The sequence below is a fragment of the Siphateles boraxobius genome, unplaced genomic scaffold (genome assembly GCF_051911475.1).
Source record: "Siphateles boraxobius isolate OS27281-9 unplaced genomic scaffold, OSU_SipBor_1 130, whole genome shotgun sequence".
Classification (NCBI taxonomy): Eukaryota; Metazoa; Chordata; class Actinopteri; order Cypriniformes; family Leuciscidae; genus Siphateles; species Siphateles boraxobius.
Genome location: NW_027508734.1, coordinates 36,413,735 through 36,431,193, shown reverse-complemented (window position 1 = coordinate 36,431,193; position 17,459 = coordinate 36,413,735). Strand labels below are relative to the sequence as shown.

The 17,459-nt window shown below is 36.2% G+C and overlaps 2 protein-coding genes across 2 annotated transcripts; one reads left to right on the top strand and one right to left on the bottom strand.

The window, feature by feature from the left end:
• Window position 1: 1 nt before the first annotated feature.
• On the top strand, window positions 2–5,999 carry LOC143737610 (uncharacterized protein F13E9.13, mitochondrial). Its single transcript, XM_077229301.1, has 6 exons — window positions 2–500; window positions 571–653; window positions 3,131–3,311; window positions 3,409–3,559; window positions 3,672–3,799; window positions 5,766–5,999. The coding sequence occupies exons 1-6, from the start codon at window positions 428–430 to the stop codon at window positions 5,954–5,956; spliced, it is 807 nt and encodes a 268-aa protein (XP_077085416.1). The 5' UTR covers window positions 2–427; the 3' UTR covers window positions 5,957–5,999.
• Window positions 5,997–16,414, bottom strand: LOC143737611 (uncharacterized). The gene is made up of 4 exons (XM_077229302.1): window positions 16,261–16,414; window positions 14,788–14,952; window positions 7,471–7,606; window positions 5,997–6,803 (listed from the first exon to the last, which is right to left on the bottom strand). The coding sequence occupies exons 2-4, from the start codon at window positions 14,915–14,917 to the stop codon at window positions 6,575–6,577; spliced, it is 495 nt and encodes a 164-aa protein (XP_077085417.1). The 5' UTR covers window positions 14,918–14,952; window positions 16,261–16,414; the 3' UTR covers window positions 5,997–6,574.
• Between the last annotated feature and the right edge of the window lie 1,045 nt (window positions 16,415–17,459).

The window sequence follows — 17,459 nt, the reverse complement described above, 5'->3', positions numbered from 1 at the left end:
CGTTGAGCACATGGCTAGCAGGCTCGAGAAGTAAACAATCCCATTGATCAGGTTAAATTGATGGATGTAATCGCTTTATAGTGTTAGTGAGACATGAAATTGAATGTTTTGGTTGTACTCTGATGGCCGTTTGAGATCTCAAGTGTTGTCAAGCTAATATAATGCATTATTTTGTTACATTTGCTGATTAGGTTAACGCAGGCAAATCAGTTTCAGTGTATTTGACTGGCGCCCCCCTTAGAAATTCCCCAAACTTTCAATATACAACAGCGTTTTAAAATAATAGAGGTGTATCTTTTACATGTTCAGATGATTAATGTAGCTTGGATGTTGTCATTAGATCCACACTTCTGTCAGTTAACCTTTGACCAGTCACATGACATCAAAAAGCACACAAATCTGTTTTTTTTTTTTTTTGGCTTAAGAAATGAAGTTTTTAAATATTTTCGGACGCTTAAAATCAAATGTCATTGGCATGATTCACGTCCGAGCCTTGCCAGGTAACGCATTTGACGGGAGAACAAAATTAACATTTGAAAGACTAAACTTTTAATTTATTTTCTTTTACAGGAACCCCTTTGAACCGCGCTACTCTCTCAGAGATCACAGAGGAGGCATGTCGAGAGGCGGAAATTTACCACCACGCAGGACTTGTATGTGCTCAATACAGTTAAACGTATCATTAGCATTATGTCTTTGTTTAGAATTACAATAATCTCGCTCTTTCTAACATATAATAATCAGCTATAATGTTAGCGGTGCTATTGATTCGCGAACGAATCATCCTTTTAAATCGGATCTTTTCAATGAATTACTGTGTCGAATCTTGTATACCTGGCACCATAGATTGCACCGGTTTGAACGATTCATAAACCGGTTCGAGTGGTTCTCGAGTCATCTGACTCATTGAACCGAGAATCATCTCCGACATGTCTGATTTGTATTTATTGTTTTACTTTTTTTTTTATTAAACATTACAAAGCATTTAACCAATACAGAATAATATGGAACAACAAATCAAAGAAGACAAAAATATACACAGACACAAATAAGTTGCTAGGGTAACAAAAAACAAGAACACTGAAATAAATGTATAACAAAATGGGGACAAAAAGGTTGAATATAGAGATACAGTTTTCATTGCTTTGGGATTAACAGAGCTTTGGATAGTTTCCATGTACTTGTCTAGATCAACTTTGAATAGAGAAAACAGATGTTTAGAGCCAGTATGTTTTTGTTTGTAGCCTATGTGAAATTTAGCTATAGTAAACACAAATTGATCATGTAATATTGTCCTGTTTTCTCTTTTGAGTAGTAAAAAAATCCAAAGAAAACATCTTTAAAACAGAAAGAAAAGTCACTTACAAGGTATAATATGATTGCATTGGAAACAATAGCATATCCATTAGCAGTTATAGGAATTTTATATTTCTGTAAATAATCTAAATAGTTTGCCAAGTCTGCCCTGTGAGTTAAAAAGCTGTCCAACTAAAAAAAGGTCGTTTTGGAACCAGTTGTAAGAGAAAAGTGATTTATTCTTGTAGAGAATGTCCTTATTGTTCCATAAGTAATATATGTGCTGAGAAAAGTTGTGTTTGTATATTAGGGACCATGCCAAGAGCATCTGCGTATTAAAATTTGAAAGTTTGACAGGGATCTTTGTAACATTATAGTTAAAAGTAAGAGAAAATTCAGACCACCAACTTTAGAGAAAATATAATTAGGGATAATATTCCAAAGTGAAGAGGGATTTTTAAGGACATTTTTAAGACAATTAATTTTAATAGATTTGTTTAAGGTAGTATCCGACATGTCTGATTCGTAATGACTCAAAAACATTTGAAGTGAACCGATTAATTGCGTATTAGCATAATGTTAAGCATAATTATAATAATCGTGTTTATGAGAAATCATTATAAGGATAACGACACAGGGGAACGATATCATTGGAATTTCCACTGAACAGGAAGACAGGGCGAGACATCGATCAGCTCCTCCTCCTTTTTAAAATAACCAATAGTTTAGTTTATATCACAGTTTGGCCAGAGCTGTTGAGCTCGGTAAAGCTGCAGTTTTCTCCTATTCTCTAATCGTCCTCCTAATCCCCTTATCGCTTTTAAATATAGTATTCTGTACAGAATTCAAATGAGTCCGAAACGTTTTCTGGTATGCGCCGACTCGCACATATGTACAGGAAACTGTGTGTGCTCTGTGCCTGTTCGCCTAACACTAAATTGATTCGCCCCAATGGAAAGCATATTTACACTGTCTGAATTGTTCCCTTTCCCCTATATAGTGCACTTAGTGCCATTCACCATGTAGAAAATAGTAAATGTGTGAACAAGTGACCGATTTTTGCCGCTGCAGCTTCAGTGTCTATTTATCATGTAGGGGGTGGGACGCTTTAGTTTCTAGAGAGCATTTTATTGGACAGAAAATCTGTTGAGAAGCTGAAGTGCAGAGTGATGTCATCAAAATCATTGATCCATATTGGCGGAAGTGAGAGACTGTAAGTTTTGAATACTTATATCTTCTAAATGCAAGTTTTGTCATTGTTTTGGAACACACTAGCTTATAGAAGACAGTAAGGCTAAAGTATTCATACTAAAAGCCAAAAAAACCTTCAATTTTGATACCATGGGGACTTTAAAGCTCAGACTGCAGTGGGCAGTTATAATAAACAATGTCCGTTGGTGTAAACGTCAGTATAGTTGTCGTCGCCCTTAACATGAACATTAAATTAGAATAAATATTTTAAAATTATGGTCGAAAAAGACGCATGGCTTTGTTGGAATGTTTCATTTAGAGTATGTAATATCACCCCATGATGTCAAATACCACGTCATTATTTAATGACATAAAATAAGACCTGAATCAGATTCTTAAACCGATTCATGGAAACAAGTCAGATCAGTCTTCGGATTTCTAATAGCTTCTTTCCAGTACGAGTGCCTGCAAGGGTCATAACTAGGAGATATGACTCCATTTTCTTTAAATGTGACTGAATGAAATTACATCATCAAACCAGTCTATTTGGTAAATGTTATCAGATTTCTCTTTTGTCAGATATGCTTCTGGTCAGTGTGCTCAATGTGTGAATGCTCATTTCAGATCATTCTCTGTATGACAGGATGGGCTGATCATTGAAAACATGCATGATATTCCCTACACCCTTGAGGTGGGTCCAGAAGTGTGCGCATCAATGACAGCTGTGTGTGCAGCAGTCAGGGGACTTTATCCATCTTGGCCGCTCGGTGTTCAGATTCTCTCAGCTGCAAACCAATCAGCACTGGCTGTTGCCCTGGCCTCAGGTGTTCACATGACTGTACAAGCTATCATGAATGCCATTTCAAACCGAGGTATTCTCTGACAAGACATTAATGAATGTTTACTTCTGCCCCTCCACAGGGCTGGATTTTATCCGTGCAGAGGGGTTTGTGTTCTCACATGTTGCAGACGAAGGCCTGTTAAACGCTTGCGCTGGCGAGCTGCTGCGCTACCGCAGACACATAGGAGCAGAGCACGTTCAGATCTTTACAGACATCAAGAAGAAGCACAGGTATCTGTGATCTGAGTGCATTACGTGCTGGCTGACCACAGAGCTCGAACAGAGGCACAGCACAGTGTGGTGGTTTCTGCTTTATTGTGTGATATGTTTGATAATGTTACAGTGCTCATGCCCTGACTTCAGATGTGAGCATAGCTGAGACAGCCCAAGCAGCTGAGTTCTTCCTCTCTGATGGAGTCATCGTCACAGGAACTGCCACTGGAGCACAGGCTGATCCAGAGGAACTGAGGGGTGAGTCTGGCTGCCTGATGTCAGAATATACTTTAGTCTGACTGTAAAAGTGATGTGTGTATTTTTTAATGTCTATACTTAGTCTTCGTGTATGATTAAGTCAACTTTTAAGATATTATGCTATCCAATATGTCCTCTTAGTTGGTAAGTGGGTAACAAGGCTTATTAAAAAAAAAATACAGTAAAACAGTAATATTGTGAAATATTATTACAATTTCAAATATTATAGCTAAAATATTGTAATATATTTTAAATGCAATTTATTCCTGTTATGGCAAAGCTGAGTTTTCAGTATCATTACTCTGTGATGTCACATCAGAAATCATTCTAATTTGCTGATTTGGTGCTTATCAATGTTGAAAATAGTGTTTTTTTTGTGGAAACTGTGATCCATTTTTTTTATTTTGATTATTTGATGTATAGAAAGTTCAAAGGAAAAGCATTCATTCGAAATAGAAATCTTGTGTAACATTATTAAGGTATTGATCCGGTTAAAGTCTTTGCTGAATAATGAAAAATGAACGTATGCTTGACCCCAACATTTTGAACGGTAGTGTACCTTTTGTGTTTGATAAAAAGTATTAGGGCTATAAAGTGATCAATTCTTAGTATGCTATGTATGCATGTTTGAGTCACTCAACTTCAATCTGCTTCAGTATAAAACAACCATCTCATATGTCATCCTGACATTCTGCAGCTTCCTAACATCTCACAAAATAACATCAAACTAGGCCCATTGGTGACTAGAAATGTAAACATAATTTGTTAGGGTATCTTATCGTGATTAGTTTATCATACAGGAAAACAATTTGAATTAAAATTTGATATACAGTATGTGACTAGCATGATGTTTGAGGTAACATGACTTAAACCTTTTTTTTTTTCATGTTTTCCCTTTACTACACATTCTTTTAAAGAAAATTAATATTTTTATTCACACTTTTAAACATAAATGACAGTAAATACGTTTACATTTATATAAATGCAATAAATGCTGTTTTTTTAAAACTTTCTATTCATCAAAGAATCCCGAAAAAAAAGTTCAAGGTTTTCTCCAAAATATTAGGCAGCATGACTGTTTTTATCATTGATAATAATAATAATGTTTCTTGAGCAGCAAATCAGCACATTTGAATGATTTCTGAAGGATCATGTGACACTGAAGACTGAAGTAATGGTGCTGAAAATACAGCTTTGCCATCACAGGAATAAATAAAACTATAAAAATATTAAAACTGAAAACAGATATTTTAAATTGTAATAATATTTCAGTTTCACAGTATTACTGTATTTTCGTGTAGCCTTGGTCAGCATAAAAGGCTAGAGGGACAAAATCTTACAGACCCCAATTGTCCAATTACTGTATATGTTTGTGCAAGGTCCAGGAATCATTAGTGTTAAAACTCGATACTTATGTGACACTCTCTGCGTTCAATCCTTTTCAAAGGTAAATCTGCTAATTTTGAAGTTAATCTGCTTCTAATATCTAATAGAGCCCATGCAGCCACGTGTGTAAGGGCTTAAAGATAGTGGTGTGGTTTGGAAAGAGAGGATGCTGCGCAGTCTCCTGGCCCTGGTGACTGCCCCGTGTGGGCAGATGGCCTGCTTCCTGCTCTACCCTGCCCCAAACCCAATGGCCTTGTATGGGCTAACATAGACACCAGCCCTTCCAGCTATTTTAAATCCCACTTCCAGATGGCTAGTGATCATGGAAGGCTGTAAACATAGGCATGAAAAACCAGGCCCAGTCTAGTCTGCTACTGCCCTGCTGCCTACTTTGGACTTGTGCCTATTGCCTTCCTTAGTTCTGATCCATTGGACTAGGGAAGCTGTCAGATGGAGGATGAGGCACAGTCTGCCAAAATCCTCATTACAATGAAGGAACAACATGTTTTTGTATTTTTATGCATACATGTAGCAGAAAGATGTCCTCACACACTGTTTTGAGTCCTATTTGTTTTAACAGAGGTTACCCAGTCTGTACGGATCCCTGTTCTCATCGGTTCTGGAGTTACACATGATAACGTGGAGCAATACCTTCATGCAAGCGCCATGATCATCGGCTCCCATTTCAAGAAAGGAGGCCACTGGGCAAATGGTGTGGATGCTGAGAGAATCGAAAGGTTCATGGGGAAGATGCACACACTTCGGGAGTGACTGTTGTGAATAAAATTGCAGAATAAATAAATAAGAGCAATTGTGAAGATACAATATTTATTTTTCACTTTTTAAAAAGTTTTATCATATATATATTCATGAAGATAAAAAAGCAACACCAAAAAGGCATTTAAATATACAAAGTCAAATAATCACAGTAAATCACAACATATCGCTTTGTCATGCGAGTAACATTAAGATACAATTTCACTTTAATACTTGATGAAAAAATGCATTGCCTTGTACAGTACAATCTTCAACACTGAATTGTTTTCAAACAATGTTTTTTTTTTCTTTTAATATACATGCTCAAGTCACAGCTAAGCTAAAATAGAAGCACTCAAACATCATTACATTGCTTAAAAACTTTAAAGTACTAAAGGACTAATAATGCAAATTACTTGTGATTGTACGGAGTTATTTCAGTGTCACACTGCCATTGATACTTCTTCCTGAAGATAATAATACCACACAGCATTTAATGAAACATTTTTCTTAATCCATCCAAGTCTTAAAGGGGAATGGTTTCATTTCCTAATATGCAAACGTACCCCCTTAAACTACTATTCACTTATCAAATCCTGTATGTTCAGTGGTTTCAGATACAGTTGATCTTTCTCAGTTGTTGTACAGGCGCTGAGTGGGCTGTTTGAAGTAGCCATAACGGCGCTCAGAAGGTGAATAGCGTGTTCTTGAGAGGTTTTGCCTGTTGAGGGCGCCACGGGTCAGTTTCCTGTGCTCATTATAGACTCTGGCACGCTGCACTGAGAGCAGAATGGTGCTGCAGGGCAAGGGGCTGCCCCATGCTGCTAACCGCCAAGAAACGTGACGGCTGACTGGCACTGGCCTAAAGGGGTAGATTGACAAATCACAAGCCAACATTACCACAGTTATAACTTGGAAATATAAGTTACATGTGACATCAATGGACATGTTTTCTTTATGTAAAAACAAAAAAAAAAAAAAAATATATATATATATATATATATATATATATATATATATATATATATATATATATATATATATATATATATATATCATTTTACAGAAGATTGCAGTCTTAAATGAATGCTGAAAATGGTTTATATTATAATATTAAGCGGCAAACATTTTTAACATTGATCAGTGTTTTTGAGCAGTTAATGAGCCATCACATGAATAAATTACATTTTAAAATAGAAAACGGTTATTTTAAATTGTAATAACATTTCACTATATTGGTAGCTCTTTAATTTACAGTTCATGAAGTGTTACCTTACACTACTCAGTACTTTTGTGGGTAAGTACACTGCAAGTGTGTGCACTGTAAAATAAAGTGCAACCACTATATTACTGTTTTTTTGATTAATAAATGCAGCCTTTTTGAGATATGATACTTATTTTAAAAGTATTACAAATCTTATCGACTATTAAACACCTAACATTTTAAGTAGCTTAAATAATCAATATTAGCTCGATTCTAGCTGAATAAATGATTCTAGCTGAAAATGCCTAATTGTCTTTAAACTTACCTAGCCACGTCCTCGGTTTCTTCATCCAAACCGAGGTCTCCCTGATCAGGCCTCATCTGGTACACAGACATGCTGGGGTGCTCGATTAACAGGTTCTCAAGAATGTTTGTGTCAGCTGAGCCAATTGACTGATTCTCTGCACAGGAAGCATAAATTACTTTAAGTAAACAACATTACTAATGATCCAATAAGGCATGATTCAAAGCAGGGTCGGCACCTAAATTCATGGGGCACATTTTTATTTTCCTTTCTTGCACAGACCCAATGAGTAACCTATACAATAAGGGATACTGAGGCTTTAGATGTCACACAGGGGTGTTTGCCACAAAGATGAAAGCTCAGTAACTATCTTCCGGTTTCACAGACAAGTCTTAAGCCTAGTCCCAAACTAAAATGCATGGGTCAGCTGTCTTAACTGAAAGCAAATTGCACTGTCATATCTCAAAATATGTCAGAGCCATTGTTTTGTCACGAGATGCACACCAGTAACGTTAATGATTTTTAAGGCACTTTAATACAAGCTACTTAAATGTCCTAATTGTACTAAGGCCTAATCCTGGTTTAATCTAAGTTTTAAAATCAGAATTAAACATGCGCGGCTTCTCTGTCAGTGGAATTTATTATGAAAATTTCTATACAGTTTTGCTATAGCTATAACTGGATAGCTATTTCTATACAGTTTTGCTATAGCTATTGGATACTGATAACGATACAACCACACTAGCATGGATTTAAGATGATGAAGGTTGATTTTAACTGAAACTGAACTGATCCTGAACGGTGACGAGCGCGTCGGAGCTGTTGTGCTGCACACGGGAGTGAACGACATCAGGCTGCGGCAGACGGAGGTTCTATAGAAACTGTGTCTATTCCTCGTTTAGTGAGGCCAAACAATAAATCTACTGTAGGATCTAAGATCTAGGAAAATCTTATTGTAATTAAACCAGAAAATCTCAATATCAGTGAACAAAAACAATTTCTAAAGCTAGGTCTTCTAAACAATAGATCGCTCAAACCTAAGACAGTTATTGTAAATGAAATGGTCACAGATAAAAGTTTCGATGTACTTTGCCTTACTGAAACCTGGCTTAAACCAAATGATTATTACGGTCTAAATGAGTCCACTCCACCAGGATACTGTTATAAGCATGAGCCCAGTCTGATCGGTCGTGGCGGCGGTGTTGCAACAATCTATAGAGATATTCTAAATGTTACTCAGAAAACAGGTCACAGGTTTAATTCGTTTGAGGTACTTTTGCTAAATGTTACGCTCTTAGATGGAAGAAAGAAATCCCTATTATCTCTAGCCTTGGCTACTGTATATAGACCTCCAGGGCCCTATGCTGATTTCCTAAAAGAGTTTGCAGACTTTCTCTCAGATCTATTGGTCAATGTCGATAAAGCAATAATTGTTGGAGATTTTAACATACACATAGATAACACAAATGATGCGTTAGGGGCTGCGTTTACAGATTTATTAAACTCCTTTGGGGTCAAGCAAAACGTCAGTGGTCCCACTCATCGTCAAAATCATACACTAGATTTAATTATATCATATGGAACCAATCCAACCGATATAGATATTGTACCGCAAAGTGATGATGATGTCACTGATCATTACATGGTAACTTGCATAATACGTACTTCTGAAATTTGTCATGTTGCGCCACGTTATCGACCAGTAAATGTACAATCTTTTATGGTGTCTTAGGATTCAACCTCAATTATCACCCCTCAAGAACAACTACACCGCTTTACAACTATAGGACAGGAAGAGCTTAATAAACTTATTATTGCATCGAAACCAACAACATGTTTATTAGATCCAATACCCACTAAACTACTGAAAGAAGTGTTACCTGTAGTGGAAGAGCCTCTTCTCAATATTAACTCGTCTTTATCTTTAGGTCATGTTCCAAGAATATTAAAACTGGCAGTAATAAAACCTCTCATTAAGAAACCGCAATTAGATCCAAATAACCTAGCAAATTACAGACCCATTTCAAATCTTCCATTTATGTCTAAAATACTAGAAAAAGTTTTGTCCGCTCAATTGTGCTCTTTCTTGCAAGAAAATGATATCTATGAAAAATTTCAGTCAGGATTCAGGCCACATCATAGCACTGAAACTGCGCTTGTTAGAATCACAAATGATTTACTTTTAGCTTCTGACCAAGGCTGTATCTCAATACTAGTTCTACTCGATCTAAGCGCTGCGTTCGACACTATCGATCATAAAATACTCTTGGATCGACTACAAAACTACACTGGTGTTCAGGGACAGGTTTTAAGCTGGTTTAGATCGTACTTATCAGACCGTTACCATTTTGTCTGTTTAAATGGGGAAAAATCAAAGATAACGTCAGTAGACTATGGAGTGCCGCAAGGATCGGTGTTAGGCCCTCTGCTATTCTCAATATATATGCTGCCACTTGGTAATATTATAAGAAAACATGGAATTAATTTCCACTGTTAAGCTGATGACACTCAATTATATATTTCATCACGACCAGATGAAAACACTAACTCATCTAAATTGACAGAGTGTCTCAAAGATATAAAATGCTGGATGATGTGTAACTTCCTGCTATTAAATTCAGATAAAACGGAGGTATTACTTATTGGTCCAAAAAACTACCCACAAAACCTTGTACAATACAACTTTAATTTTGAAGGATGTCCTGTTACTTTATCCACTGCAGTAAAAGACCTGGGTGTTATACTAGACCATAGCTTGTCTTTCAAAAATCATATTTCATGCGTTACAAGAACAGCCTTTTTCCACCTTAGAAATATTGCTAAGCTACGTAACATGCTATCTGTTTCTGATGCAGAAAAGTTAGTTCATGCATTCATGACCTCGAGACTAGATTACTGTAATGCTTTATTAGCTGGCTGTCCTGCATCCTCAATAAACAAGCTACAGTTAGTGCAAAATGCAGCTGCTAAAGTTCTTACTAGGTCAAGAAAATATGATCATACAGTATAAGACCAATTTTATCATCTCTACACTGGTTACCTATTAAGTTCCGTATCAATTACAAAGTATTACTACTGACCTATAAAGCCCTAAATGGTTTAGCTCATGTCTATTTAATGGACCTTCTATCGCCCTACAATCCATCGCGTTCTTTAAGATCACTAAATTCGAGGCTTCTGGTCATTCCTAGGATATCTAAGTCCACTAAAGGAGGGAGGGCGTTCTCGCATTTAGCTCCTAAACTCTGGAATAGCCTTCCTGATATTGTTCGACGCTCAGACTCGCTGTCCCAGTTTAAAACTAGATTAAAGACGCATCTCTTTAGCCAAGCATTCACATAATGCTTACCTTTTATACCACTGTTGAATCGGATCGAATGCATTAATATTATGAACAGCAGCTATGCTAATTATTTCCCATTTGCTTTTCTGCTGTTATCTCGGGACGCCAGTCCCGAGGTAAATAGCGTTCGTAGCTCTACCAGCAGTTTGTATCCAGCCTCTCACGGAGACTTCAGATCCCCCAACACCTGCAATGAGATGACTAAACGCCTGTGAAGAGACGACTCAACGCCGGCGATATGTTACGCCCTAAATTAATACATGATTAACTAACAGTATTTTTCTCTGTACATTTCTGAAATGCAATTTCTGTAAAGCTGCTTTGAAACAATATGTATTGTGAAAAGCGCTATACAGAGAAATTTGAATTGAATCCTAGCTGCTCAGTACAAGGGTATTTATTTTTTAAACGTTATATGTTTATGTAATTTATTTATTACAATACAGGTCCTTCTCAAAAAATTAGCATATTGTGATAAAGTTCATTATTTTCCTTAATGTAATGATAAAAAATTAAACTTTTATATATTTTAGATTCATTGCACACCAACTGAAATATTTCAGGTCTTTTATTGTTTTAATACTGATGATTTTGGCATACAGCTCATGAAAACCCAAAATTCCCATCTCAAAAAATTAGCATATCATAAAAAGGTTCTCTAAACGAGCTAATAACCTAATCATCTGAATCAACTAATTAACTTTAAACACCTGCAAAAGATTCCTGAGGCTTTTAAAAACTCCCAGCCTGTTTCATTACTCAAAACCGCAATCATGGGTAAGACTGCCGACCTGACTGCTGTCCAGAAGGCCATCATTGACACCCTCAAGCAAGAGGGTAACACACAGAAAGAAATTTCTGCACAAATAGGCTGTTCCCAGAGTGCTGTATCAAGGCACCTCAGTGGGAAGTCTGTGGGAAGGAAAAAGTGTGGCAAAAAACTAGTGATCGACCGATATTGATTTTTTATAACCGATACCGATACAGATTATTTGCATGTGTATGTGCCCGATAACCGATATGCAGAACCGATATTTATTTATTGTTATACTTCTGTTTTTGACACAATTATTACAAAACAAATGAACTGAACAAACCATTTTATTTATAACAATCACTCCCTCCTTGCATACAAAAAAAAACCTTTATATTTATACACAAATAAATAGAGGGGTCTGAGTCTAAAAAATAAAGTGCGCTGTTACTAAGTGTCTTTGTTTAAAAATAAAAGCTTTGATGAGGTAAAAAATAAAGCACAAAAACTATTCTAACATATTGGGGGGTGGGGGTGGGGGGGGGGATATGTTTATTTGTTTTCATAAATGGTAAACTAATCAAATTACAATAAAAACATTTATATTATTACATTATATAACTTATATCTAAATTATACATATCATTTATAAGCATCAGCAGCAACAATGTTAACAATAGGCAAAATAAATGTTAAAAGTCTAATGTTTTCATATGGAAAAAATAATTGACAGGGGAGTCATATCACCTTTGCAGAAATGTAATTCATTTTAAACAGTTTTAGAAGGTTTATGTGCCGTTTAATAGGTTTAAACTAAGAGTGAGGAATAATTCACTGGGTAATATTAATTCACTGCATAATATTAGCTGGAATAGCCTATAACATCAGGAAAGTAACAAACAAAACAGCATATACATCATTGCATTTTCCAACTAGTATGTTATTAATTATTATTAATATTTTTGTCGGTCTAGATCATGAAATGCTTTATGACAAAGTGCTGTTTATCTATGCATTTACACATAACTATAACATTAGGCTATACGTTACTCAACCGCGATCGCGAGTGCAGATAATAAATAATTAATTTCCACAAAGCGGTATATTTAGATGTGTATTAGCGAAATAATTGCTATGTAGTAAATGATAATATAATCTAGGGTGTTTAAACAAGATAATCTTGTCAAAAGTTTCATTCAGTGGCCGTGCTTGAGCATTCCTGATCATCAACCCAGTGAGTGCTCAGCAATATGAACGAACTTTTTTTTCGAGACTAATGGTGAGCAAATACAACAGATAGAGAATTAAATTCAGCGCTTTTATTTTCAACATGCACTCATTCATGTCTGTTTTATTTAATTCATGTAAAGTTACGTCTTTATTGGGGAAGGACATGACGGATTACGCTACGTGGCTCAATGAGTTCGTCTCAATTTTTTAGAACCAAGCTGAATAAATAAACTATATCAGACATTTATGTCTCAAATCTCATTTCTGCATGTCTGTTATGTTAAATAAAGTTGAATAATTAAAGCAAAGCAAGTAGAACATATACTTTACCTGTGCACAGAGTTGTTATTGACTGATCTCCTCAGACGCGGGCTGCAATGGCCGAATTCTCAAAACGGCCACAAGATAGCGCCGTTTATCGGAAAATCCGATATTACAAAACCGATTCCCGATTATGGGAAAATGCTTAAATATCGGGAAAAATATCGGTAAACCGATACATCGGTCGATCACTACAAAAAACGCTGCACAACGAGAAGAGGTGACCGGACCCTGAGGAAGATTGTGGAGAAGGGCCGATTCCAGACCTTGGGGGACCTGCGGAAGCAGTTGACTGAGTCTGGAGTAGAAACATCCAGAGCCACCGTGCACAGGCGTGTGCAGGAAATGGGCTACAGGTGCCGCATTCCCCAGGTCAAGCCACTTTGGAGGAAGACTGGGGAGAAGGAAATGCCAAAATGCCTGAAGTCCAGTGTCAAGTACCCACAGTCAGTGATGGTCTGGGGTGCCATGTCAGCCGCTGGTGTTGGTCCACTGTGTTTTATCAAGGGCAGGGTCAATGTAGCCAGCTATCAGGAGATTTTGGAGCACTTCATGCTTCCATCTGCTGAAAAGATTTATGGAGATGAAGATTTCATTTTTCAGCACGACCTGGCACCTGCTCACAGTGCCAAAACCACTGGTAAATGGTTTACTGACCATGGTATTACTGTGCTCATTTGGCCTGCCAACTCTCCTGACCTGAACCCCATAGAGAATCTGTGGGATATTGTGAAGAGAAAGTTGAGAGACGCAAGACCCAACACTCTGGATGAGCTTAAGGCCGCTATCGAAGCATCCTTGGCCTCCATAACACCTCAGCAGTGCCACAGGCTGATTGCCTCCATGCCACGCCGCATTGAAGCAGTCATTTCTGCAAAAGGATTCCCGACCAAGTATTGAGTGCATAACTGAACATAATTATTTGAAGGTTGACTTTTTTTGTATTAAAAAAACACTTATTTTATTGGTCGGATGAAATATGCTAATTTTTTGAGATGGGAATTTGGGGTTTTCATGACCTGTATGCCAAAATCATCAGTATTAAAACAATAAAAGACCTGAAATATTTCAGTTGGTGTGCAATGAATCTAACATATATGGAAGTTTAATTTTTATCATTACATTATGGAAAATAATGAACTTTATCACAATATGCTAATTTTTTGAGAAGGACCTGTATATCTTGAATAATGTTAATGTTTGCATTTTTCATGAATTGTTTTGTTTCATAATTGTTTTAATTATGCTGAATATTTAAAATAGGCTGTTTAATGGTCAATTGCTTCTTTGACCGTTTACCCCATACACTGCGACAACATGACATGATTTTAAAACGTTACAAAACGTCAATGTCTGTTTCGGTGAACTGCACCAGTCTCTATTGTTTATTACAGTGGATCTCAACCTTTTGGACTTCAAGGTCCCCCATTCCCATAAAAATAACCAATACTAAGACATATTTTTTTTTTTAATTGCTTTAACTTATTTTAATGCTCGTTTTTTCTTATTTTAAATAATAAAGTCATCTTAAGGCCCCCTAATGAGCCTTAGCCCCATGGTTGAGAACCACAGGTATAACTAGACATTTAAGTAATGACTGTCACACTTTAAGCGCTTTAAGATGTACTATTAACATCAAAAGAAGAGTTACTGAACTGACAAAAGTTAACTTTTATCAATAATTGGTTACCATGTATCTTTATGATAACCCATTCTCCATCATCAAACTCAAGGAGGTTTGCACAGTTATCAGTTTCCTCTGCAACATCTCTGTCCTTCTCTTCTCTTCCCACCAGCTGTGCAAGGATTCTGCTGATCATTTTCTCTTATGGCTTAGCCTTAGCCAGACTGCTATCTGTAAAAAAATAAGAGTTATGTTGCCCTCTAGAGGAATGGACCTCCATTGCAATATTTTCCCTTTTGCAATTTTAAAAGATTTTGTAATGAACATATTTAGCATGCAGATTTCTGCTGTTGCTGTTTATATAAGCTGTTGGTGGAAAGTAACGTGCAGAATGTTTCAGGTGTCAAATTAGACACCCTTATGTAACAATAAATGTAAGGTCATGTTCTGCTAGCCTGGTTCAGCTGATGCACATGGTATGTACCAGTTGGTTGAACTGAGACATGGTGTTCCTTTACACAGATCACTTATTTTTAACACCGTCTGGAATTATTTTCTAAATTTAGCTTCTTTATTATTTTTTTAGACTAAATTCATATATGATTCAGATCATCAATAGACTCATGTACAGGATCAGATATGTCCAGGCATGTCGGCCTACTCTGCTAAAGACAAATTTCAACCAAAAAAAAACCTTGCAAACTGAGTTCTGAGAGCCCACTGTACCACTGTAGAGACTCAGAACTGATATATTTTTTACAGGTTTGAATAGCATCCCCATTACAAAGATAACTTGTTTGTACACACCAGCATAACATTTCAAACATTTTATTGAATCGTAGCTCCCTTTTAAATAGGCAACAGTTAAATGTTATAGGAAATATTAGTGATGATTGTTTTTGTTTGACAATTAAACGGTTTATTTTTTAACTCTTTTCAAAGAAAAGGAGCGCTGTTTCTTTATGCTAGTAATAATGTTTAATTTTTACGACTTTACAATGTGTATTGATAATTGTTTTTTGTTTTAGCCTATATATATATATTGAGTTAAAGCTAGCCTAATTTCAACACTGTTATGTTTATTTTTGAATATCCTAAAATAATCCCCAATATACGTCAGTGAAGTGAGACAGGAAGCAGTGATCAGCTGTAGCCCTGACCATGTAAAGCATCTAGACTTGTTTACAGTCAAGCACTGAATGCACTGTAAATTTATTTAAAGCAACTGAAGTAGCTCTACCATAAACACAACAATTATTGTTTCTTCGGATTATCGAAGAAAGTAATGATATAAAGGAACAACAAAATAATAATAGGTAACTGCTTTTGTATAGGCTATATAGCCTATTATAGTCTCTTTCAAACATTGTCAAGGGATAAACTAATAAACTGTGTCTAAATAGATTTGAGTTTTTAAAAAGCCTACAAAACAATTAGCCGAAGTTATCTATAGGCAACGAAGAAACAAAACACATTCACAAATTTGACATTTAAAAAAGATGCAGTAAAATCTGAACAACAACGTTTAGTTTTGCCCACCTTATTAGCTGTCAGAAAAGTAGTTTTTGCAGCTTAAATGCCTCTGCTTTATCTTAATGTGTTGTAGTCACTGCCGTCTGTGTACAGTCTGGACTTGTTTATGTAGCCGAGGCTCCTCCCCCTTGTTCTTCACTGTACTCGACCTGACGTCAACAAGCTCCACCCATGAGGCGGGGCGTCAATGGCATTCGAATGCGGATGATCTTATTTACATCGGAAGTCTCACAGGTGTTCACAGATAGGCTTTCATATACAATAGCCTACTATAGAAAAACATCCATCTATTCAAAGCCACAGACGCTGATTGGAAGACCTTTATCTAAAAAACTGCTTACATGTCAAATTGACTGTTATATGCTGCATAATTCACAATTAAAACACAAGTGCAAGGTCTTTAACTCTAACAACACAAGTCTTTAACTCTTTTTCTTTAGCCCAGTCTCAACTAATATAATATTTCTGTAAATTACAGGTGCTGGTCATGTAATTAGAATATCATCAAAAAGTTGATTTATTTAAAGAATTCAACTTAACAGGTGAAACTAATATATTATATAGACTCATTACATGCAAAGTGAGAGATTTCAAGACTTTATTTGTTATAATTTTGATGATTATGGCTTACAGCTTATGAAACCCACAAAATAAAAATCCCAGAAAATTTGAATATTACATGAAATCACACAGTAATTAGACAGGAATACCAGGGTCATTGAACCAGGTTTCGGTTATTTTGGCAGTGTGGGCAGGTGCAAATCCTGCTGGAAAATTGAAATTATTATGATAATTGGCTTGTTCAAAATAAGCAAAGTTAAAATAAGTTCAAAATTTCACCTTGAAGGTTGGTACTGTGACTTAAAGGAATAGTTCAACCAAAAATAAAAATTATGTCATCATTTACTCAACCTCAACTTGCTCCAAATCAGCATGAGTTTCTTTGTTCTGTTGAACACCAAATATGATATTTTGAAGAATATTGTTAACCAGACAGTTGACGGCACCTATTGACTTCTACAGTAGGAACAAAAAATACTAATGGAAATCAATGGGTGCCAACAACTGTCTGGTTACTAACATTCTTTAAAATATCTACTGTGTCAACAGAAATAAACTGTTTGGAACAAATTGAGGGTGAGTGAGTGTTGACTATCCCTTTATGTGGCCCTCAGTTTTGAATAACCTGAGCCTGAGAAATGTCT

Excerpts from the sequence above, each read along its gene's own strand:
- LOC143737610 (XM_077229301.1), top strand. The coding sequence starts at position 428 with ATGAAGTTTTTAAATATTTTCGGACGCTTAAAATCAAATGTCATTGGC. Across the intron at positions 654-3,130 it reads TTTACCACCACGCAGGACTT|GATGGGCTGATCATTGAAAA; the intron begins GTATGTGCTCAA and ends TCTGTATGACAG. Across the intron at positions 3,800-5,765 it reads TGATCCAGAGGAACTGAGGG|AGGTTACCCAGTCTGTACGG; the intron begins GTGAGTCTGGCT and ends TTGTTTTAACAG.
- LOC143737611 (XM_077229302.1), bottom strand. The coding sequence starts at position 14,917 with ATGATCAGCAGAATCCTTGCACAGCTGGTGGGAAGAGAAGAGAAGGAC. Across the intron at positions 7,607-14,787 it reads GGTTATCATAAAGATACATG|AGAATCAGTCAATTGGCTCA; the intron begins GTAACCAATTAT and ends CTTCCTGTGCAG. Across the intron at positions 6,804-7,470 it reads GAAACCGAGGACGTGGCTAG|GCCAGTGCCAGTCAGCCGTC; the intron begins GTAAGTTTAAAG and ends CTACCCCTTTAG.